This window comes from Pavona decussata, unplaced genomic scaffold (genome assembly GCF_977016875.1).
Source record: "Pavona decussata unplaced genomic scaffold, jaPavDecu1.1 SCAFFOLD_64, whole genome shotgun sequence".
Classification (NCBI taxonomy): Eukaryota; Metazoa; Cnidaria; class Anthozoa; order Scleractinia; family Agariciidae; genus Pavona; species Pavona decussata.
Window position 1 is genome coordinate 1685539 of NW_028145484.1, and position 25666 is coordinate 1711204.

The 25666-nt window shown below is 38.7% G+C and overlaps 1 protein-coding gene across 2 annotated transcripts; it reads right to left on the reverse strand.

Moving 5' to 3' along the window:
• Window positions 1-429: 429 nt before the first annotated feature.
• Window positions 430-25357, reverse strand: LOC146478362 (inactive tyrosine-protein kinase 7-like). 2 transcript variants are annotated; one of them, XM_085111909.1, is made up of 12 exons: window positions 25143-25357; window positions 24335-24649; window positions 17707-17991; window positions 15725-16009; window positions 14216-14485; window positions 12104-12379; window positions 10579-10854; window positions 8972-9247; window positions 6557-6589; window positions 5257-5433; window positions 3993-4360; window positions 430-3427 (listed from the first exon to the last, which is right to left on the reverse strand). In XM_085111909.1, exons 1-12 carry the CDS (start codon window positions 25219-25221, stop codon window positions 2870-2872), a joined length of 3198 nt encoding a protein of 1065 aa, XP_084968035.1. In that variant the 5' UTR covers window positions 25222-25357; the 3' UTR covers window positions 430-2869. The 2 variants fall into 2 exon arrangements, with proteins under 2 accessions (XP_084968035.1, XP_084968036.1); XM_085111910.1 differs by lacking the exon at window positions 6557-6589.
• Between the last annotated feature and the right edge of the window lie 309 nt (window positions 25358-25666).

A 25666-nucleotide genomic window follows, 5' to 3' on the forward strand; every position in this document is an offset into this window, starting at 1 on the left:
TTAGCGCTTTGGGTCCGGAAACTGAGGAGCAAGTTAAATTAGCAAAAAACAAAATTCACTTTGACTTGTAGCTTTAAAAAGGTGATTCGGACGCTCACAATTTGAGGTCGTGAAAAATTCGACAATTTATTTTATTTCAAAGTTCTTGGTATGGTTTGATAGTCAGCTCTATAAGGTTTAATTTGATATAGGGGTTTGGGTATCTACAGTTTAAACTGAACGCGCTACATCGCTTAAACGCGAGACACCTCTGAAGGTCCCGGGTAACCTTAACTTTCATCCACGAAAACCCCTTCCACCCGACTAACTGCCCCTGGGTCTCCGGGGATGAGAAAAACATTGAGATAAGCCGGTATGTTTTTTTGAGGGGAGCGGGGGGACCAAAAGTAATGTGACGGAAACAAGTCATCAGAGAATACAGCTGATTCATCCTTTTCAATAGCTATATTTGATCTGAATGCAGTTCACACTTATCCTTATTATCACAGTTTACAATCTACAAAATTTATTAGGAATATTTACAATTTGTTGAAAACAATAAATTTTTGAAACACGGCATTCAACCTTCATACAAACTACTACACTGTCGATCAAAAATACAAAAAATAATAGCTGAACAAAATGTTTGTGGTGACAAAATATACTATAAAACTGCCCTCATTAAATCGTACTGAAATTTAGACTACAAATCTGAAGTAGCATTAACACTTTAACCCCTAATATCAAGGAACAAATTCTCCTATCTTATAAATGTCATGGGGAAAATTCACCTTGGTGATCATATGCTTAATTCTCATGGCCCCAGGGGGTTGAATAAGCATTGATATTACAAGGAGAAAATTGATGCTGATCATTGTTAGGGTTTAAAGGGTTAAACTAACAGCGACATGAACTGAGAAAATAAGATCATACAACATAACGCAACACTTGGTGATGGCCGCCTACGTTACCATAAATATGTCACGCAACACGTTCAAGAGTCACACTAGCCAAATTGAAAAGATTTTGTCAAGCGTGACCAACCGCCTATGCTACATTTTCATTTACATCGGCCATTATCTGAAATAAAATAAAAATGATGACCCACTTTCGAAATGGAAGAAGCAATGTTAGATAATTAATTTACTAGCTTCTCACTAATTAACTTATATTACTGAGCATGTTTCCCGACGAAGCTACCCGTTTAATTCTGTATCATATACTAAATTGTGTCTATAAATTCGGGAATTAAGTGCAGAGAGTAAAGGCTCTCGCCAGGAGTAGCGGGTTCCCCTTCAAACCTTCAACCACCCTTCCCTCCATCTTTATTCTCCAACCAAAAAACATTTCCGATGCAACAAGCCACAAATAAATAAAAAGGTCCAAAGGCTTCACTTTACAATTTCATCCACGGACGCAAAAGTTGGAACAATCTTAATAACGGCTTACAATGAAAAACAGCACAGGAAAGTACTGTTCGATAGTCGTCATTTGGTCACATTTTGGTATTTCATCCACGGACTCAAAAGTTAGATACCACAACACCACAGCAAAGTACTGCTTAATAGCTTTCATTTGAATGGTGACATTTTAGCATTTAGTCTAACTGAGCCACATCTAATATTCTACACTGACTCGGCTCCGCTGAGCGAGCAAGAGTTCTAATTTCTCTGCACGTATTGTAAAAAGAAAGATAAAAATTTAACATGCTATTTCAACACAAATATAAAATCACTGTTGCAATCGTTCCACAGGCAGAAATATTCAGGGATAAAAAGAACTTGGCTTAAGCTTATATTTTAATCAGCTGACATTTCAAATTTTAAATGCCACTGTTGGACAAACTAATTTTGAAATAGAATTAAAATCTACACGTGCACCCCCCCCCCCCCCCCCCCAGTCACCCTATGCCACGAATACACGTTGGCCGTCACAAGCATACGGGAGTGCAATTTCCACTCTTCCACTACCCCCTCCCCACGACCAAAAAATCGCACCTGGTGGAAAGGGCGCGAAAAGCCAACGTATAGAGGACTCGGGATACAGTATCAGTCGTGTCTTCGACCTGACCGTTCCGTTCTCGCTTTTAGCCTTTTCGCGTGAGGAAATATGATGAAAGCGATAAAAAGTAAACCGTATGCGAGTGAACCAGGCCATTAACAACCTATCCCAAACTCAATGGCTTTAAATTACTATTCATGATTAAAACCTTTATAAAAGGAATCTTTCCTTCATAATTGTCACTGTTCGTTTCTCCTGACGGACTTAATCTGCATTTAGCAAAAGATCTTGTGCATTTTACAGTTCCGTTCCGAGAGATATTTATCCTTCCAGGCTTAGCTCGCCGGTCACTCAAAGCTGGCTCATCGTTTTGAATTCTTAATCTAAGCCTCAGGAGACGCCGTTCTAGATTTACAAAGCATTATCTCAGTGTAAGTTAAATAAGCGTAAAAAGCATAAAAGTCCCGGAAAGTGATAAAATATTTCGGCCTCAAGCTACTTCTTTAAAATCACGCTGAGCTTGCAAACTATGTTGATCTAACGGAAGTAAAGTTGTAAGGATGGCTTTAGCTTTGAAGCCAAAATGTAGATACAACTTACTATTACTGTACCGTTCGTAATTAAGAATATATCAAAAAGTAAATCACGTGTTAGTGGAAACAAGTCATGTGAGAAACATACGTTTCGCACTTCCATTAGCAGGTTCACGTTCTTGCACGAGTAAATCACGTGCAAATCACACAACGCTCGAGACGCATCACGTGATGCAAAGAGTTCGTCCATTCAATTGTAATGATCACCTGTTAATTAAAGCCGAAAGGAGAGCGCTTTGAATCTGACTTCAAAAACACCAGCCCAGCAAAAGATAAGGACGAGCGAGAGCGGGCCACTAAACATGACTGTCGACGCGAATTCCATTCACGTCATCCAAGAGCTCTGAAAACGCCGGTCGAGCGAGCGGGTTGCCCTCCCAGCACTTCTCTAACACTTCCAATACGGTATCCGGGCAGTTATCGGGCTTGGACAGACGAAGGTCGTCTTTGATGCACTTAAGCACTTCCTCGTTGGAGCGATCGTGGAAGGGCATCTGACCAAAAGTGTAAATCTCCCAAACGAGCACGCCGTACGACCAAACGTCGCTCTTTTCGGAAAAGTCGTCATCGAAGATGGCCTCTGGCGGCATCCATCGAAGTGGTATCTGCATGCCGTTGAAGCGGTAGTATTCTGCGTTGTAGAGGTCGTAACTGAGGCTTAAGAAACCGATCTTCACGTGTAGATCCCTTCCAACCATGCAGTTCCTCGCGGCGAGGTCCTTATGGACAAAGCGCTGCGAGCTGAGGTAATTCATTCCAGAGGCCACTTGCCCACAGATTGCAAGTTTTTGATTTGAGTTCAACGTGCTTCGGCCATTATCGTAGCAGGACAGGAGGAATTGCTTCAAATCACCCTGGAAAAGAAGAGCACGATTTTGTTAACACCATAGTACCGTACCTCTTTCATAGTTATCCGGCCTTTCTTCCCTGTTCTTTAGGCTAAAGAAGACTTATGAGCATGTTAAGTTCAGGATGCCTCAGTAAACACGTCATTTGCCTGGCCACCAGTTACTCAAACAGGGCTGTAATATCATGCGTCCAAGCAAGTCACCCATTTTGTTGTGACTACAAACCGTACGCAAGTTAGAGCTTTTATCCTTCACGAAACGAAAGTCAGTCGCGTTTGAAAACAATTGTCCAGACATTTTGTCCTACGGCAGGACAAAATGTCAGTGAGCGAATTTCGGTTGGACATTGTCCGATAACCGAGTGTCATTGGCAACTAAGGATATTCACAACCACTGCAATTCAAACACTGGATTTCCAAGTCCATTGGCCATAAGCTAAACAGACAATAACCGAAGCACGCCAGGAGACAACACGTTCAGAGTTATACTTCTTAATTACAAGCTCTACTTGAGAGAAAAGACAGAAGGTCGAAGATCTGCCAAAAAAAGTAGAAATGTCTTTGACACAAACCTTTTCCATTGATTCAAAGATCATGTACAAAGGCTCCTCCTCCTTGCAGACGCCAAGCAGTGCCACCACATTCTCATGCTGCAATCCACTCAGCGCTTCCATCTCCTTGTTAAACTCTTCTCGCACCTGATCGTCACTGCTGCTCAAAGACTTCACAACAACCATGGTCTCCTTTTCACCGTCGCGAATGCCGCTGGCTCGTGCCAGGAATGCTCGGCCATAGGAGCCGTTACCCAGACTCCTGATCGCACCCAGGTCGTGTCTAGGGAACTCCATTTTGTCGTAGCTGGGTTGCGATCTGTAGATGGGGTTCATTGTCATGTCGTTGGCGTCCTCACCGTTATGTTCGATATCACCATTGGCTTGCACTGTAAATGAGATAATTCAATGTAAGGTACCATATGGTCACCCACATAACCCTAACCCTCCATATGGTCACCCTTACCTTACACAGTAAGGTCGTTGCGTACAGGCTCGTTCAAAGTTGTGAACTGAACTGCCATGCTTGCGTAGTATTGGAAGAAAACGACTAAAGGTTTGTTTCTAATATGACCGTTACGATCAATTAAACATCGTAGCGATCACATGGAAAAGTAGCACGTGGAGAATCAGCGAGCGAAAGATTGAAAAGACAGCACACATTTGTGTAGGCTTGTCTCCACACGACCTCTACTGATTACTCCGGTAAATGGCAGCGATCGTTATCAGTCATTAGCGTTTCAAAATGGAAGCCTTATTGGCTTAAGGTATCAGGGGAAATATTTTACTGATTCAATGCGAAATGAGTGGCCCGATCTAAAAAGCCAAGAGTCCCTTTTCAATTCGCCTACTTTTAACTTTTCTGTAGTCAGGATTTCAAACACGCGCAAAACTAAAAAACCCGACTGCTAACTTTACAACTACTTTTTACACCCTCAAAATGATGAGTAGGGGAAAGGGGATGGCACAGTGGTAAGAGCACTCGCCTCCCACCAATGTGGCCTGGGTTCGATTCCCGGACTCGGCGTCACATGTGGGTTGAGTTTGTTGTTGGTTCTCGTCCTTGCTCCGAGAGGTTTTTCTCCGGGTTCTCCGGTTTTCCCCTCTCCTCAAAAACCAACATTTCCAAATTCCAATTCGATCTGGACTCTGAGGGCCACAGGTTTGATAGTCCTAACAGACTGTCAAGTGTCACTCTCGTTAAACAAATTTGATTTTATCTATTATATTTATTTAGTATTTAAATTATGTAAATAGTAAAACAACAGAAACAACAAATCCTTACGGTTCTCGCACTCTGGAGGAATGACTTCCGCTCTCTTGTTCTGTCTGGCTCGTCGACCCTTGCAGTAGATCATCAGACCCACAACAAGAACAATATAGGCAGCAGCACACCCCACGGCTATACCAATGGTCCGACCCATAGACCCCACGGATTCCTCTACCGAAGCGGGGTGATGATCTAAAGACAAGAGGGAAATACAGGTTACAGTCAACTTTCTTTATTGGGGACACCCTCGGGGCCGCGAGTTAGCGCGGTCCTCAATAGCGACAGTCCGTAATAGCAGCAATTTACTCAGTTCAGTCAAACGTCTGAATCGGGGTGTCGTAACAGCAAGGGGCCCGCAAGGCGAGAGTTGACTGTAGTTGTTTTGACACGTTCAAATTTCTGAAACTTGGGACTGAAAGCAACTAAAAAACAAAAAGCCTTGCGTGAAAGAACTCCACAGAAGTGTCATGCTCACAAAAGCTAAAATTTAGAGCCACCTTTACAACACACATGTAGTGAACAGCACGACTAAAACGTACTGCTCAGTTACCTATTTCAACAGCCACAACTTGAGGTATATTGACAGCTTATCCTTACATGCACGCATCAAGTCTTGCCAACACAACTGCTGACAAGGAAAAACGGTGGGAAAAAAGGGGGGAGGGGGAGGTGGGATTTCACTCGAGTAACCACCCACACCCACCCTGGCCATATGAGGTCAAAGATAATTGGCAATAGTTTCTGGGGACAGGTAGGCTAATTGTTCACAAATAGACCATAAATTTAATTTATCACTCATACTGATAAATACGTATTTGTCTATTCAAAGTGATACTGCCTCTTTAAATTCTCAAGTAAGAATGCTGCAGAACACATATATTCAAGGATTAAATGTGAATGGTGACTGCTTTATTATGTGCTTACTGGTCTGTACAATCTTTACGGTTTCCATAAAATTAGTATTTGTCCATTAATTAGAAATACTCTGCTATTAATTTTAGGCATTAGTTTTCATGTTGTCTTGTTTTAAACTATTGCTTTTTAAACTATTTAATGCAGTGCAAAACATTTGTTAAAAGAAGCAAATGATTATTTTTATAGCTATCTCGCCAATACACATTTCAATTATAAAATTTACTTTAAATCATTAACTTGTGCCAGCTGAGAGACAACCACACTACATTGCTTTGACAAAAGAAAAAGTGTTCAATTTGTGCTTCATAATAGAGAATTGCTTTACTATTTGTGTACAAGGAGTGAAGGTTATTTCGTCACTGTTTTGTTTAATGCCACACTCAAAACAAAACTCACTTACCGCGCGAGTGCTGATCGAATTCGCTCGCTTTGTCTGAAATGACAAACACGTATGAAGAAATCGGCGGATTAGTTTTTGAGGAAACTTTTGTGTGAAGTCAACTTTAAGGGAAATTAACTTTGCTGCAAGGACATCTCAGAAAAAGACATACATACAGGTACAAATTTTTCAGTTTTTTTTTCCTCTTAGACACGAAACTTCTGACAAAGTACGTACTTTCAAATGATTCAGTTTAGCGCATTACGAAAACTACTAAAATTTGAACAATGAAGTCTTTATATTACTGGTAAATGAGCGATTCACTGCTTGTAATTTGTGCAAACAAAAATCATTACTTTGCACGTACTACAGTACATGTGAATCTAGCAAAGTATGGGATCACACATTGTTATGTTACACACCAAACTTTATCATATTACAGCCATTTAACACAAAAGCCTCCAGTCTCGATGAATTTAGCATGGAACATGTGAATATATGATCTGTAAGCTCCGTGTTTTAATGTTGATTTGACTTTTCCATGTTTCGTAAATCTTTGAGAAAAACTCAACGGTTACAGGTATTAGGATTATTCAGAAACGTCTGTTATTAGTTTGAGTATTAACATTTCTGATGTCCAAGGTTTGACCATGCGGAAACATTGAAAATTGAATTAACAATCAAAGAATTGTGGCTTAAGCCAATTTATGAGACAAATATGAAACACAGAAACTGTTAATATTGGGCTGAGAAGCTTACATTGTAACTTCCACTTAAAGAAGACTAAAGCTTTGCTCATAAAAAAACAATAGAATTACAACTATACTACAGCTAATATTTTGGTGTCCTAAACAGCTTGAAACCAAAAAAAAAAAAAAAGATTGTAAACTATGTGCAGCTCTGAAGCTACAAAACAGCTGATAGAATGCAATACATAAATACGGGCAGTTCCCCTTGCATAGCTTTTGAAATAATGAAAAGCAAATTGTGACTATTTTTTTATGAATCCTGGTACTGACTGGAGCATTAACAAATGCTGAAGTTGTGATTTTAAATTACTTGTTTAAAATTAATTCATGACAAAGGTAATTCACTGTAATTATGACTCGCAATTTTAACCCTGAAAATCTTCTCACATCTTTTACACACACAAAAATACTTAATCCTCTTTTTTCCCCCGAGAGTTGTTAAGGTTTAGAACAACTTAACCCAAGACTGCAAAAGCTCAGATTCAGTGGATTCCTTAAAATCTAAACTCTTCAGTTTTTAAATTCAATATGGTATTAAGCTCCCATCTTAAAACCGCCCTGACTAACTTTTTTATCATAATGATGAAGTGTATTATTCGACTGCTTACTACTAGTCTTTTTCAGGCGATGAGGTCGATTGATTATGCGGCATCATTTATATCACGAAGGTCAGTTGTGATTGGTGCATTTAAATCCTCCATTGTTCCAGCAAGAGGTTGTTCCCCCAGCGGTCTGCTGCCACACCATTCTTCTCTTGTTGTGTTTTTCTTTTTTATCGTGGGCATCCACACTTCAAGAATTTGAATTCATTTATCTTATCTTCTCTTTTTTCATAGTCCTCATTTGACTATGATTTTAGCTCTTTTTAACTCTTTCTTAGTTATAGAGGACAGTTGTCAATAATGTAAGCAGTGCCCAACTCGAAAGCAGCATGCTCCTTTGGGCACTGCTCACACTAAAGCAAACAAATTTATCCTAATTCTTTTTAATCCTCCTTTGTAATATAAATGTTTATTGTTTTTTATGTATTGTACTGAATCTCGTTGTACGTGTGAAAAATAAAAATTGAATTGAACTGAATTGGGACTCCACCCTGTTACTGCCCTCCCTGATACACCTTTTCCCTTCCTTCGTTTCTACCTTACACCTGTGTGTTTTCTTGCTGTAAATGTTGTTACCTTTTGTGACAATTCAATAAATTAATAGATAAAAAATAGACATTTTTCAGTAATTATCACCTTCAACTTAAGCAGGTCGGCCTCTCTGTAGGTGGGACGAAAAAGCACAGCATATGTAGACATGTTTCAACATGTTTTCACTCCAATAATGCTGTGGCTTGGTTGAAAATTCCTTAAAATTAATTTACTTCATGCAACCTTAATATTATAGGATGGAGACGGGAACAACCTTGAAGCATGTATGTAACGATAAGTTCAGCCAACGGTGAGATCACCATCAAAAGAAAGGGGTTGACGACTACTGTGTGAGTTACAGAGTTCTACGACAATATTATAAGCACCTCAGATTACTGTGTACAATATAATACACTGTAAGTGATGTAATCAAATCCTACTGCTACTTGCAGGTCAGACAGTTAAATCTACCAGACAGAACTTTAAGCCCTGCCTTGCAACATCAAAGCCTAAAGCATCACAAAATATATATGTACATCAAAATTTCAACTTACTCTGAACATCAAGGCTGAACTTGCTCTGTTTCATCTCAGCATGGTTGGCTGCGATACAGTAGTAGCGGCCCCGGTCTTCCATGCGAACTTCCTTGATGTGAAGTGTCCCGTTTGGATGCTGAATGAACCTGTCTTTGTCAAGCTTGTCTCCCCCTGGTACATCTTTACTCCAACTGATCTTCGGCTTGGGGTCACCCGATGCATTGCAGTGCAGCCAGATGTGGTCGTCAACAAATGCTGTTGTGTTCTTTGGCCGCAGGTCAAAAGTGGGATAAACTGTAAACATACACGAATAACAGCAATTAAACTGGTAAGTCCTTTTAAAGAAAATGCAGTTTCACAGCCCCAAATACGATCTTTTAACAGCCCACGTTCATCTAAACTGCTTTCAATTTGCATTTGTGCTTTTGTTTTGAAAAGGTTCAATAATTAAACAGGAAGTTCCGGTATAAAAGGAGCTTGGCCTGGACATTTTCACCTTCAGTTGCTAATCAACCATCAGAGCATAAACAACTTACTGGCAAACAACATGTGCCTTTTTTTCGGCTTTTACTAATAAAATCGGCTTGGTTTTCAGAATAACCCTTGTTAAACATATTAGAACTTGATATCTTACACTGTATATTGCTCTAGTGATATTATAATATTTTGAGGCATATTTTGCAGAGGACTTTTGAGTCAACAATTTGCCATGACTGAACAGCGTCCAAATTTGCATCTCACGCCCACAAAGGTGCGAAATGGAGGAGGGGCTTGCCCTCTTTTTGTCGAACTTCTTGTTTAAATATTTGTATAAATAAGGCAAAAACCTTAGATGAAGTCTCAAGACATGAAAAATAAGGATAAAATTAATGTCAAGACTATGCTTGATGGAAGTGGTTTCTGTCTACTACTTCAGCGCTCGTGAACAGGTAATTTGGGCGGTTTTCCATCTCTGTGAAAATCAGTGCAGTAAGCAATGCTTCTTCAGTGCACATGGGCCTTAAAAAATGACAACAGTTGTTAAGAAATGCATTATACATATAAATGTCTCAATGCTCCTTACAACAAAAAGTCAGCAGATTAAAATCAAAATTAAGAGAAAAAAGAGCTTCCACAGAAAAAAAGTTAGTTTTCAAAGCCTTCTTAAAACCATCATCACCTTCCTGCACATTGGTGCCTTCTAATGCAGATAATTTTCCACCCAGTTTATGTTTATAAAGCAAAAAGCAGGTTTGAGCAAGGATTTTAAAATCCAAAAGGAGAACTGGGATTAACAACAGATTTTTCAGAGATACATTGTAATGAAGAGGAATAAGTTTTATTTGCTCTCTGAAGCTAATGACAATTTTGCACATAGTACTGTTTAAGCAACAATAATTCTAAAAAGCTTAAAAATAAACAAAACCAAGTACATGATTGTATATTATCTCTGAAAATTGCCTGGTTATACCCCTTCTTGTGTTTTTAGATTTTAATAATGCTATGATCTTATTCTCCCACATGGCCATAAAACGTGCAAAAATATCTTTGAAAAGAAGGCACCATCCTTAAAATTATTGGGTTTTATTGGGAGTACAGGGTACACAGCATGAAGTCTTCGTTTTCAACATTAAATTTCCCCTTACCATAAACAGAAAGGTTAACATAGCTTCTGGCTGCGCTAAATTTATTTTCTCCAAGACACCAGTAACGACCTTGATCTTCCTTCTCGACGGTTTTAAACTGTATCACACTTTCCTCCACCTTTATTCGGTCAGTGTCCCGGACTTGAACCCCACCATCCTTTTTCCATGTTACTGTGATTGGCGGGTATCCCTCAAAGTTACATTCAATCCTTTGTGGTTTGTGCAGGTTGGCATTTACCACATGATAATTAATAATACGCTTGAGCTTCACAAATCCTATCAAAAGGAGGATAACAAACGACATTACCAAACAACACATACCACAAATACCAACAGATACGCCACACATCAAGTTTAGAAATTTGTTTTTTAGCTTATATGAACTTCCATGTTTGTCTTAGAAAGGGTGATTCAAGAGAAATACATGTAACATTTTTTTCAAGGTTGGTTTTTTGCAGAACTGATAAGCTGCACCCCAATTTTGAGTGAAATTTTCAAGTAAAAAGGAGCGGCTTATCTGCCGCTTTTTACGGTGTACGTACATTTGTACATCCTACCTTTTTAGAAGCCGTTTTCAAAACCTGACAGTCTTGACAAAAATTTGCTCTTTTAAAAAATCACATGGACATTAATTATTTGAGCATTTTCGTAATGGCAGAAAAGTTGAGATTTTGGTGGATGTTACTTTAAAGGAAGCCTTTGTTACTGTTTCAAATCCTGTCATAATTCTAAAATAATGAAGCCACATTAATTTATAACAAAAGTTTAGGACTGTTTAAACTGTTTCAACATTTTGAACTAATGAGCGGCAAATATTGAACAGTGTTCAAACAGCTTCTGCACCATTCAACATTTTTGGGAACAAAGGAAATGTTGTATGGATGTTAAATGCAAGTTTAAAGCGGTTTAAGTTTGATTCAATTCGCTTTCAACATTTTTCACACTTTCAACAATGTTGAACGACCTGTTCAAATTCCCCCAACATTTGGTTCAACAAAATGTTGAACGCATGTTGAAGCAACATGTAGAATCTTGAAAAAGGCTGTTTAAAGTAATTGGTAAAACATATTTTAATTGTGCCTTAAATTCCAAAAGCACACTTGGGAAATTATCGATTCCAAACCTGGGTTGCCCCACAAGATCACAGTGAATTGCCTCTTCCGAAGTTCGTAAAAGGACAGGGCCCTAGTTTACACATTGTTTCAATTGCGTCATATGAAGAAATGAAACCCATTGCCAGAAAGATCACATAAAATGAGTAAGTTTACCAAGTTTGGTTAGTATGTTTCATTGTGTAGTAACCAGGCTGTGACCTGTCAAAGGTCACCCGAATTCTATACAAATGTCTCTAATTCTGAGATGGCATGCCCCCAAATCCATGCGATCTTTCTTGAGTCAGACTTCAATTTTTGACAAAAATGTAAATTTAATCCTCCCAGTCTCCATTTGAACATTGGAATGGCCAATTTCAAAAGGCACAGCAAACCGCTGTTTTCACAATCAAAACCACCAATGATAAACTCACCCATAACTTCAAGGTTTGCATCAGCATTCACTGTCCAGCCTCCTGGATGGTCAGCAGAGCATTGGTAGGTACCAGAGTCTGAAGGCTTAGCTTTGGCAATGAAAAATGTTCCATTTGGAAAAAGCGTGTAGCCACTGACATCGCCTCTGACAGGATTGTTGTCTTTGGTCCAGGAGATTTTTGCTGCTGGTGTGGATACTGCCTTACAGTGCAAATAAACTGGCTCATCCTCTTCCACTTTCTGGTCATCAGGTGCTATTGTAATTGTTGGTGGAACTTAAAAGCAATAGATCATCTTTGTGAGAGCACAGCACATTGGTTAACTATGACCCAGGATCAAGTGGTTTTTTTTTTTATGAAGGGGAGATCAAAAAGCCCCATACAGATACATTTATTTAACCCTTTAAGCCCAAATAGTGACAAGCAAGCAATTTCTCCTCACAACATCACAACCTGATCAAGCATTTGGTTATGAGAAAAAAGAAAATGATCACCAAAGACAAAAGGTCTTGATGTGTTAACTAATTCTCCTAACTAGTTCCATAAGAAAAATAAGGAGAACAGTGAGGAGAATATGTAGCTTGATATTAGGGTCAAAAGTAACAAAACCTAAAGCCGCCGTTACACGTTGAAACTTTTAGCTGAAACTTGTGTGCAACGGCGAACAAGACCACTTTCACGAAGTGGTGTTACACTGTGAAACTCTTGTTTTTTCACCACTGCGACCGTTGCTAGCCGTTGCAGAAGTAGAAAGCGGTTCTACTTTTTGTGAAACTTGTCTCACAACGGAGGTCTGAAAACGTTTCACGAAACCGACCAAGTTACACGGTGCAACGCCTGCTGAAACTTGTTTCGCAGCGCCATTGCACACATTAGTTTCAGCTAAAAGTTTCAACGTGTAACGGCGGCTTAAACCATCAATTTTGTCAACCAGTCTGACACTCACAATATTACATGTACATGTCATGGTATGATTTTAATCATCACATGGTTACCTCCCTGTCTGCCTTGAGGGGTAACCAGCCTCCATTAGGCATGTCCCTAGATGATGGCAGACACAGGAACAGCCTTCAGGTATGGAGGTCAGCCACAAATAAGGCACATGCCAAATAAGCAGCCGTGGACCAACTAACTAGTTCTTTAAGGACAGTGCCTACTATCGTTACTGCGCATACGTTGTGCGCATGTCGAGATACTCGGGTTTCCTATGGGTGGTGCCAACTAATGCAGGAATATTTTTGCGCGGTTTAAGACTATGCGGAGAAAGCAGAACTTACCAAATGCCTTTGGTATCTCAAAAGAAAACTGGGGTAACCATGCATTTTTCAGAGATAATTAGGCTTCAAATTAGGAAAAAATCCCATACATTGCTTTATATTTTGGCCCTTTTTAGAGATATTATTGCTTAGTTATCTCTGAAAAATGCATGGCTACCCCCAATTTTCTTTTTGGATTTCAATAGCCCTTGCTAAGATCTGCTTTTCCCACATAGTCATAAACCGTACAAAAATACTTCGGTATTAGGCACCCTCCTTAAGCATCCTGCTTCATGTTCCATTTGCGGTCCACTAGCATTCCCTCAGTGTTCCCCAACATTCCAGTTTAAAATGGAATGCAAAAGAGAACACATTAAGCTAATCATCTTTCACATTCACCCAGTGTTCCCTTAATTAGCACTCCTATTTCCCAATAAAGCATTCCCTCTTAGACTTCCTCTGTCTGTTACAATAAGTAAGTAAATTAAATTTATTTATCTATGAGACACAAATGAGGTTACAATAAAACTCATTAGAATGTGCACACACAAAAAATATAATATATTGCATTTATCAGTGAAACTGGGGTGTTCCAGGTAAGAGACGGGTCTTGGTTCAAAAACCCTAGAAAAGCTGGCTTTCTGACCTGACAAATTGAATGGTAAACTGACAGAAGAGGATTTACAGAAACCAGAACTCTTGACCTCAAAACATGCTTCATTTGGCATTTAAGTCAATGACTTCAAACTGATTACATAAGAAGAAAACTTGGATTTCAAACCGGGCAGATGGAGCTCATTAGTGATAACATTGTGTCATCTAAGGGAAGGAACTGGCTTATACAGCTTTAACTTACCAGAAACAATAATTTCAACAGTACTGGAAGAAGTTCCAAAAATGTTCTTTGCTGTACATGTATATTTGCCAGAGTCATTTATCCTGGTTCTGTTGTTCAGAAGAGTACAACAACCTTGTTGTTTAAACCTCCTTGGCAGTGATTTTCCATCCTCTCTCAGCCAGGTGATGGTCGGTTCTGGGGATCCTGAAGGTTTATTGCACACTACCTCTGTTCGTTCATCTTCTAGGATGTAGAGCTTGGTATTGTCAAGGGCAACCTTGCCCAAATCTGTGGAGGAAGAGAAATTTTAATATGGCTAAATTTAATTTAGTCCAAGTTAAACTCAAGACAATAATTATTGCTGGTCAGCGGCGCCCTGCATGGCAGTAGATGTGGGGTGGCCTAGAGGGTTGTGCAGGGGCCCTTGTTTTACTGCTATCCTGTGGATATCAAGGTGTTTCAAGCATGCTAGCAATTCTGAAACATTGTTTGCAAGTGTTTGACAGTTACAGTTATATTTTAAAGGAAACCTCCACTCTCACAACAAATTGACGGGTAAGCATTGGAAATAGTGTCTAAATTCTAAATTTTTGTCTAAAACGTAGAAATGACATTCAAGTGTGTTAAAAATTAAATATGATTATCGACAACTTTCGCTTTTAAAGTTCCTGGGGGCAGCCATTTTGAATTTTATGACGTGTAATGGTTGCCGCTATTGTTATTCAGCAGAAGTTCTTTTCTGTAAACAATTGAGCAACCTTATTACGTCATGAAATCCAAGATGGCGGCGCGCGGGAAATTTCAAAGCGAAAATAGCCGATAATCAAATCATGTTTTTTTCCGACACTGAAATATTATTTCCATGTTTTCCAATGAAATTTCAAAGAAAATTTTATTGTCAATAATGTAACGTTAACATGTTTCAAGAGTGGAGGTTTCCTTTAATGATCAATCCAGGGGTATTGACTGGTGTTGGATTTGACCCAAAATAATGGGACCAGAAAGGAAAGTCTTATCAAAAAGATTATTTTCTTCAAAATGCCCCTCAACTGCCTTTCCATCCATCACTTAACTCGCCCAAGTACACCACTTATGTCCAGAAATGCACCCAACCCTGAATTTGGGTGCTTTATTAATTATATACACAGTGTATAAGACAGACCTTTCTGTTATTTTCATATGACTTCATGTTTGACAGAATTTTTTGTTTTAATTAGTAAGAATTTAGGGTAGGGGACACCTTGTGATGTCTGTCATATAAAATTAATGCATCTCATAAGGACGCATTTCTGGACATATCTTGAATACACAAACAATATGAATATTGAGAAAGATGCATTATTCAGTAATGACACAGGCAAACTCGGAAAAAGAAATTCCGAGTGCTCCTATCAGGAGTCGAACCTAAGACCTTCCGATTACTAGTTCAGATGCTCTACCACTGAGCTATGAATATTGATAGATGGTTTTTTTTCAGTCAGAATAAGAATACTTAACACATGAAAAATAAATAAGGTTGCCACTTACAGGCGAGTTCAACCTGAGTTTCCTTAGCAATGGCCCCCTTCAAGTTCTCTGCTGTGCACTTATACGTCTTAGCATCGTCTTTAAGAACATTTCTTATCAGCAGTGATCCATTTGCATATATAGTGTGTTTAGAGCCATTCTGTAATGGACTGGTTTCACCTCCAGGATACCACTCAATCACCGGTTCAGGGGTGCCGATGGCTTGACAAGGAATGGTTACTTGATCCCCTTCTAGAACCACAGACTTGGACGGTGGAGAAGTTTGAAACTGAGGCTCCTTTCCAACTGTTAATGGTAAGATCATTATTTGGATTACGATTTGATCATGGTTAACATTAAAACCTTTACCAGATGGTTACTTAGACCCTTAATACCAACATACAAATTTTTTTATACTAGACGAGAGAATTCACCAAAATATCAAGACATGTTATTATATATTGATGATCATCAGTTTTATTCTCCTAACCTCTATACTTGGTCAGGTAATGGTACTGTGAGGAGAAGTTAGATGCTGGTCTAATGGGGCTTAAAGAGTTAACCCTTTAACTCCTAATATCAAAGAACATATTCTCCTATCTTGTCACCATACTTTTCTTTTTAAAGTACTGGGGATTAAGAAGCTAACAAAATGTCAAGAAAATTCAACTTGGGTGATCATATCCTTAATTCTCATGACCTCAGGGGTTGAATAAGTATTGATATTACAAAGAGAAATTTGATGCTGATCACTGTTAGGGCTTAAAGAGTTAAGTCACAATAGCAGGGATGTCGATCATTATGTTTTGAGCTACATGTTGCATGGAGCTTCGCACGAGTGACAATGTTGCTTGCTTGTGCGTAAAATGAACCTACAGCCATCAAGATCACCCTTAACACGCATCAAGGTTCTTTTAACCCTTTCGCTGCGGGCCATTTTTTTACCCGTGTGCGGACTAGACTTGTCGCGCTAATTTTCATCACTTTCGCCATCAAATTCATTGCCAAAAATGTCTTACGGGTCAGCAGAATCGTTCCAAAGCCTCTCTAGAACATCGTCAGCTGTGTATCCACTCATTCCTTTTAAGTTTCAAGCGAAAAAGGGATGAAGTAATCACAAAATTCACCCAAAAACCACACGTGAAAATCCAAGATGGCGGATAATTTGCAGTTGACAAGAAAAACAAATCCTGTAGTTCGGTCATGTATCTGTCACCAAATGTACCAGTCTTTACCAGGCCCTCATAAGTTTATTTATATGCGGTTGATTCTTTTTGCTATGTGCGGTATTATTCATACAAGCACTGTAACTTAGGACGTACTGAGTACGTCCTCATAGCATATGAGTAAACTGATACAGGATGTACTCAGTACGTCCTTGTAGCAGTGAAAGGGTTAAGGCAATTCAGTTGTAACAGATGTTGTGGGTTGCAGCCCTTTACCACAGCTGTGCATATGGCTACACAAGGCCCCAAAAGAAAATTATTTTGAAGAAGACATGACGGTAACATTTTCACCACTTTTGGTGTTGAGATGTTTGCATTTTTGGCCTGTCAGCGTTTAAAGGCTCAAGGCATGTGGTAAGCTCCCCCCCCCCCCAAAAAAAAAAAGATAAATAAATAAACAATAATAATAATAAAAATATTGGCAGAAACAAGGTCTGCATCATTCACTAGTAAATTCAAGGCTAATTTAAATGTATATGTTATGATTTGTTTGTCAGCTTGTAGGTTCAATCTGATGTATAGAGTGTTTTCACATGACATCACAACGGCCATGTTGGTGTCCCAAACTAAACCTCTGGGAATTGAACTCTATCTTTATGCAAATACTTTCTTTTGTTTCAGTAAACCAATATGGCCAGTAGTCACGTGAATGAAAATGCTCTAAACCAGAAAATCTGTGGATCCTGATTTCCTGATGTTGAAACACTCCAACATACATGTACACAGACGAGGTACTCATATTGTGAACTAAAGAAACAAAATTTGAAGATAACTTACCAACAACAGAGATGGATAAATCATCAGTTGGACTTTTAGTATTGCCATCCTTTGTTCTTACAGAACACGAGTAAGTCCCACTGTCCCTTTCATTTGCGTTGTTTATTAAGAGTTTATTACGATCTAAAGTAACGCGACTATCTATCGTGACAGCGACACCGTCCTTTGTGAATGTATACGTTCCAGAAGGGTTCGTGTAGCATTTGCATCGCAAGTTTAGATTCGTGCCTGTGAGGAATGTATTACCAGAAGGCTTGATGGACAATTGTACAGCTGAGCATGTACCTAGGAATGAAACCAACACACACTCAGTTAAATTGTTCATGGCTTCAGTTTCAGCTAATTAGGGAAGTGGTCAAAACTACTATACTCGAACAGGACCCACCAAATCCCAAAATAGATGGTGGCCTCTGCCTGCACCCCCCTACCTCAAACCTCAAAGATGGTGTCTTTACTGCATAGCCAACCCTCCATCCAGCAGCAAAAAATGACAGTGAGATTCAAATCTCACTGTTCTTGTTTATCTAGCAACGCCAACTCTTGCCAGCTGAATATTTGTGTCAACTCAAATGTTAAAGCCAATAACAATTTTGTCATTAATGTTCACAAGAAAGGTGGTGTCTTCGATAACCCCCTTCCCCAGACAAGGTGGGTCCTCTTCAAACAAACTTGTTATGACCAGTTCCCTTAGGGCCCAGAACTCCTCCTTACCAGCTTTTTGAGGGTCTGCGTTCGTAAAAGGGGCACAACTATTTGAATAAAAAAGTTATTCAAAGTCACTAGTGGTTTTGGTTTTACAGATTCAGTGGATGTTGGTTAATAAGCATGCTGAAGCAAGCTTCTTCTTTGTAATACTGGCAAAACAACAATTTGCTAAAATTACAATTATCTTTGTCAGCAAAGTTCTACATTAAACGTTTATTAACTAAGCTGTCCATTGGCTGTCCACTGGTGTGTGTGTGTGTGAATTTTTTTCCAGAAAGACACCCACGAAAGTATCCTTTGATCACATGATTTTTCTGGCCCCATTTTAACTTCAGATAATCTCACTGATAAGGCTTAATTAAGACTCATAAACAGCTTCCCAAAATAAAGAAGATTACAGACTTTGGTTAGCTTTTAATCTGTGATTAAAAGCTAACTGATTAAAATCAACTTTTAAACAACCCACCCATTCATTTTAAGTGTCTAGATCTGGTGATGTAATAAAATCTCACTGAAGTCACCTCACAAAAAACAGTAAAACTTGCAAGTTTTACACAGTAATAATTATACTTTAAGGTGGTCACCACTCAATAACTGTCAACAACAAAGCTATTAATTTACACTGGTCAAGTTGATTAACCTTGATGTCATTATAATAATGAAAGAGGCATTGTTTCTAGAGCAGAAAGAAGATCACGTTTCGGGTTATTTTAAGTTTAGTGGAACCACTGGATTCATTCAAAGAACGTATCTCCATGGCAGCCATGTTGGGTCTGAACAAAGAAAAGAGCTGTCAGCGCTGACATACATGTAAAAAAACAGTATTCCAGATAATATTTAAGCTACCAAGGAAGCAAGAAAGAATTTAACTACGATAATTTATCTCCTGTTTCAATAGATGAATAGATGTGGGTCTCTGCCAATCTCCTTAAATTTACCTTTTAAATTAATGTGTTGAATCAGGTGACCTGTGAACTGTTCCAGGTTTTAACCTGAGACCATGGACTGTTATCTGCTACAAACATTGTTAAAAGATGATACACTGTATGAAGTACCGTAAGGAATGGTCTTTCTACTGTCCAATTGAAACTGTCTGTAATAACATGACTACAAAAGATTATAAGAACTACTATGAGTATAAGAAAAGATTCTCGCAGTTACAGTATCTACGCAACCAGCAGACTGTTGCAAAAAACCTGAAAATTTTCAGTTTTCAATAGGATTTGAACCATGCATGCATGCACTTGTCTTTTTCTTTTTTTCTAAATAAATATTCTTTCCTTTTTTTTTTCATTGTACTAATGTGAAGGTTATTCCCTCCTATAGCTCTTAGCTTGCTTGTCAACTTGAGAAAAGTGGAGAACATAACATACAATGTATATATATTAAGGGCTGCATGTTATCCGCAAGAACCCAACATGGCCGCGGTTGAGAATCCAAGATCATTTAAGCTCTCTTTCAAGCCAAAGAATTTAATACTTCCTGGGAGGGCCCACTCATGCAAAAAAGCCTATGTGACTGTGTGTTAATCCCTGTCATCACAAGTTAAAAATAACCATGGAAATTACAACTTACCAACACAACAAAAAATTAGAGTCACTGTGATAAAAAAGCAGGTTTTAAGATATACTTCAGTCTTTTAAAACCTTCGTCACCCTCAAGGATTAAACCTTAAGTTTTATACTGCCAGGTTCTAACTTGTGAGTCTTAAAGACAAAAATTCTTCCATTCTAACTCGTGGATCTAATCCTAAAGTGCCAAAACTCAGGGGTTTTATTAGAAGCTAAAGAACGCAACAGCTAACACACTTTTAAGTCAGTTGATATGCACATGTTAAATTCACAAAAAGATTCGCACTGAAATTTGAAATTTGTATTCCAGTTTCAGTACTTCCTATTCACACTTTCAAATTCAAGCAATAGCTTGAGCAGTTCCTTTTCTTACTTTCAAATTCAAGCAACAGATTCAGCAGTTCCTCTTCATATTTTCAAATTCAAGCAACAGGCTTAACAGTTGCTGTATTCCTACTTTTATGTTCAGGCAAAAGGATTGAACAATTCTATTCATATTCTCAAATTCTAGCAATATTAAGTTCACCATTTTCTCTTCTTGTGTCCAGATTCCAACAATAGGGTCAATACTTCCTGTTCATGTTGTATTTTAAATTCTTGGAATAGGTTTGACATTATTTTTCTCTTCATATTTTGAAATTTAAGCAATGAGTTCCACAGTTTCTGTTCCATTTTTTAAACTTGAGCAATAACAGATACCCAACCCTGTGTTTTAAATTGCTTCAGTTGGAACCTCTAGAAGTGGCAACTTCTCATACATGTACCTGTAAGTGACTGAAATCAGTTTTTGAAGCTCATGATTTGATATTTTCTACAATTGAAGGAATTTTTGCAAGAGAGACATGTAACGTTTGCCTTAAGAGTGAAATTGCTCCAAATTAAAAATAAAATAAGCCCTATTTTGCACAGAGACCAGTTGTCATTTTAGAAATTGGTTGCATTTTCAATTTTTTAGTAAAATGCCCAATAAATAAATAAATAAATAACAAATAGTTTATAAGAAAACACAAAGAGATCACATTTTCCACATTTTAAAGATGCTGGACCCTGATTTATAAAATGCTGGCCTCGTACATCTATAAATGCAGGGCAAAACTGCCAAATTTTTAAATAAATGCCAGGGGCATTTGATCAAGGTCCCGGAAATTTCTTTGCAGCCAAGCAAATTCTCTTGAATAGCCCAGCTACAACAAACTAGTATGGTATACTGCTTCAATTGGTAATTTTAATAAACATTCGAGTGAAAAGTACAGTACTGGTGTAACATAACTAAGATGCATGTGGATGCTGTACATACAACAAAATGAAACATAGCAATTTTTGCATTTGTGTCATGTTACTGACGCACTTTCTTTCTTGTGTTATACGTCATTTGGGAGGCTTTCCCAGGCCGATAGTATTCTTTCAACTCATAAAGGTGCCTTCTTGTTTATGTTTTGTTTGTTACAAATCTTGATTGCAATATGCAGGTGCCATACATGTATGACTTTGGGTAATAATCACCCTCGGAGACCCAGGGGCAGTTTGTCGGTGGGGGGGTGTTGGAAAAATCGTCCTGCCTTGACTAACTGCCCCTGGGTCTCTGAGAGTGGGTATTAATGCTCGACTCATTTCTTTTGTATATGAAATTGAACCAAGTCAAGCAAAGCATTGGTAGTTGTGAACCAAAAAATACCAGTCATCAGATTAGAAATTACAGTTTGTAGAAAGTTTCATTATTGATACCCAATGTTCCCTCCCCCCTACTTAACTCAGGCATCTAAGTCATGATCAGCAACTGGTTAGTATTTAAATCACTGGGCGTCTTCCCTGCACGTAGGAAGCATTTTGAACAATGAAAAGCACTTCAAGAAAGCCCATTGTCTAGCAGTTTTCAAAGTTTTACAACTATTTGGGCAATTATGCTATTCGTTCAGCAATAACCCTGGCAATTTCTTGGTTGTTTAATGCTGGAAAGTTTCAAGTATTTATTGATTATTATTCTCTGACCATGTAAAACACAATACACCACAGTTTGAGGTAACTTGTATATACATTAATTTTGTGAACAGATTGAGCCAGCGAAACTACCAAATGGTAGAGACTAAAAATTGATTACACAAGTGATGACACAAGTTACCACCTCCTGTAAGCAACCATCTGAGCTAGACATTCTGGGTGGTCACTTACTGGAAGAGTGTGTGTATAATAAGCGTATATGTCTCTGCAAATTCCCATTCACATCATGTTGTATTTACTACAAACTCCCAATTCAACCCAACCCTTTGGTTTTCCCAGACAAGCAGTTGTGAATCAGATGCATTTAATGCCCCGAGAAACACACATGTAAAAGAGGTACACAACTGCGAAATAAGTGAGTCTTCCTCTAAACAAACATGTTTTAGTATTCTCTCAAACAAGGGTTAGATAGAGCACTGCTGTGAGGTACAATGTACATGTTATGATGGAAACAACATTGCCTTTTTAATCTCCATCAGTTTCAGTGACCTATCACTCTGGTTAATTACGCTGTGAGCTCCTTCACCTGTTAATCAACAATGGCAAATCTTTATCCTTTCCAGTAAAAAAATTCTTGATGCCTCAACCTTGACGCTGGCTGACACAACCAAACAATGTCAGAGGAACACTATATGCTTGACTGATTAAACACAGGCAATCATATTCAGTTGACATTCGGAGAAACCTTAGGGTCCAAGACCTAGAAGATTGTTGACAAGCATGTACAGTCCAAGAAAATGATCCGAAATTTAGCTTGGTCTTTTAAGTCCAGAAAATAGCAATACAGGATGGCTATAACAATCTTGTAGCAGAAAAAAATTTACGTTGTCAGACGCCCTTCAGTCGCTCGACATTTTGATATTGACCTTATTTGTTACTCAAACATAAAATCCATATACTTATGCCGAGTGTAATATCATTTCTGGGTATGTTTAAAAATAAGTGACTCGTTAAAATAATTTTAAAAACACAGCTTACATTTTCTGCCTTGTGTAACATACGGTGGCCATAAAAAAACGAGTTCCCCTCTAACAAGTACAAGAATTACAAGTCTAAGACGTTTTAATTTTAAAAAATCACTGGAACATCTTGTCACTCGAAAAAGACCACTTAAACATGTAACAATACCATCACAACCCATGAGCCTACGAAATGAAACAGATTTATTTAGACTGGCAAATTTCCCAGCGCCGAGATTTCAAGAGCAGCTGTCTTGAAAAGGATTTTGTTTCTCTCCAGTAAACACGGCGATAAAAGTCGGTCACTTCTGAATATAAATAATTGAACGGTGGAAAAAGATGTGATGAGATGTATGCTGTACAATTGAGTATTGCACTCAAAGAAACAACAAATACATTGACAACTGCATTGTATAAAAATGAACTCGCCTGTCGTGAAAATTGTTAACGCGGTTTATATGATTTTTGCCGAACCCTATCTTATCGTTGATCGATCATAAGCTTAAGAGATTGTTTTCGGTTGTCGGCATTAAAAAGTGCACATTTTCGACAATAATGCCGTCAAAAACACACAAGCTTGCAAATTAGAACTATACTAAAAGGATTGAACGCCTTTTGAAATTTTTTCGGCGAGGTTTGAAACGATAATATGATCCGCAGAGGAAAAGCTTGGATTACCGCAAATATGTCGAATTGTTACGTGGGGGAAAGAAATGGGCGATAGAGTTTCAAAAGTTTTTTAAGAAGGGATTAAAAATCCTGACTACTTGAAGGAACACAAAATTTAATTTAGTGAAACACATGGAATGTACTGTCGATAGTACGGTATGCAATCTTAACCTCAAATCAAGAGTGCTGAGCAAACACCGCACACAGGAAATTACAAAAAGAACACTCAGAGAATGCACCGCATATGCCGTTATACTAGAACCCAACAATAGCGCAATTCACAAACAAGGGGCGCAGATTATAAACCTCGAAACGACATACGCACACATAATGAACTTTCCGCGGAGACATAAAAGCAACTTGTTGATTTCAGGTCGATTGCTTTTTGATTTGATAATAACTTAAATAAAGCAAGTGCATGAAATTTTGATTCCAGACGCCACAAAGAGATACATTTTTACGAGATCTCACAAAGGCTCACACCACATGAATCATAGCGCTCTGCTGTTTATCCTTCAACCGAAGAAGACGATTTGCGATTTCGCCGAGCGTTCGAACGAATCGATGCAAACAATTGCCTCATTCATTACGCTCACGAGAGAAACCGAAAAATAAATTACCAGAAATCTCGGTAATGTACAAAAGCGATGAAATCCGCAGGGCATGCAAAATTACGCCCTTGAAAATCCCGTGATAGAAGCGTTGTTATTGCTTATGCAAACTTACCTTTAACAATTAACGTTGCTACATTGCTTTTCCCAAGGATTCTATCTCTTCCGTCTCTTGTCACATAGCACTGATATGTGCCTCGATCCTCGACTTTCACCTGTTTTATGACTAAAGTGCCATCGGCTTGTATAGTGAACCGAGGCTCAGAGTCTGCTTGTATCTTTACACTCTCGCGCTGCCAGTGGTATTTCAGTACCTTTCTGTCATACGTCGCCGAACAGCGAAACTGGACATCATCGCCTGTTTCCACCGTCTGTGTGGATGGATGTGTGGTCCATTGAAGAGTAGATTGCGATTTAGTAAGCGAAGAACCTAGAGGGATAAAGCAGAGTGTTAGAAACGCACTCCACATGTCACTGCACATAGTATTGCTCCTATTGAGAAAATTGCAAGTGCGCAGAAATTTTTTTCTTGTCGTTTTCTGTCAGCATTTTAAACACACTAAAGCTACAAGAAGGACAATTAAAAAGGTGCCCGTTTAATTTCCAAATCCGATTTTTAGGGAACCAGAAAGAATGGAGATATCAGACAACAAAGGAAGCGGCCAAGGAGAGCACATTTACTTTCCTACTGTAATTACGACCGGGTGACAAAATAACAACCCTAATTTCGCCTGCAAATCGAGCTGAAGAGCACTTCAAGCAGCCAAGTTAGACTTCAAGATCGAGAATCACTAGTTATCATCCACAGAACCGCAGAATTGCCGCCTTTAAGGGGCAGGATTTCTAAAAACACCATACCCGGCTCCAGTTGAATTGAATAGCTGCAAAGATTGGTCTATTAATTCAAGCAGAAGGAAGCTTACCTAACAAGGCAAAACAAAACCAAGCCCCAAAACAAAAAGATTGAAGAAGCTGCCCCCCAGATATGAAAAGCAGATCCATGCCGTCGTTATCAGGTCCAAGAAGTATTCATACAAGGCGATAAACTATGGCGGACATGCAAATCCTTCGCGCACAGAAGAAATCTTTTCGGAAATTAGATCTTGTGTCGTCCAAGCGCTTTTGGGCTCTAACGCCCGATTGACATATGTCACGTGGTTGTCATTCTTTATTATTCCGCGCGGCCGGAAGTGAAAATAGACCAATCACAAAGCTGTAAAAGCGGTGCAAAGGCCTCAGCGGAAATGACTCACTGCCCAAGTTTTTGTGAAACAGACAATACGAAATCTCCATTGGCCTTTGTTCGTGCCTTTATCAGAACACCCTCGCCTGACTTTTGAGTGATATTTGCCGAAGTTGTCCAATTAACTTCAGCTTTTGTAATGAAAACAGAAAATAAGTTAAGTCGGCAAGGGCTTTGACCGACTGTTTCTAAAGCGATCTGAAT

Excerpts from the sequence above, each read along its gene's own strand:
- LOC146478362 (XM_085111909.1), bottom strand. The coding sequence starts at position 25,221 with ATGGATCTGCTTTTCATATCTGGGGGGCAGCTTCTTCAATCTTTTTGT. Across the intron at positions 14,486-15,724 it reads AACTCAGGTTGAACTCGCCT|ATTTGGGCAAGGTTGCCCTT; the intron begins GTAAGTGGCAAC and ends CTTCCTCCACAG. Across the intron at positions 12,380-14,215 it reads TGTTGAAATTATTGTTTCTG|TTCCACCAACAATTACAATA; the intron begins GTAAGTTAAAGC and ends ATTGCTTTTAAG.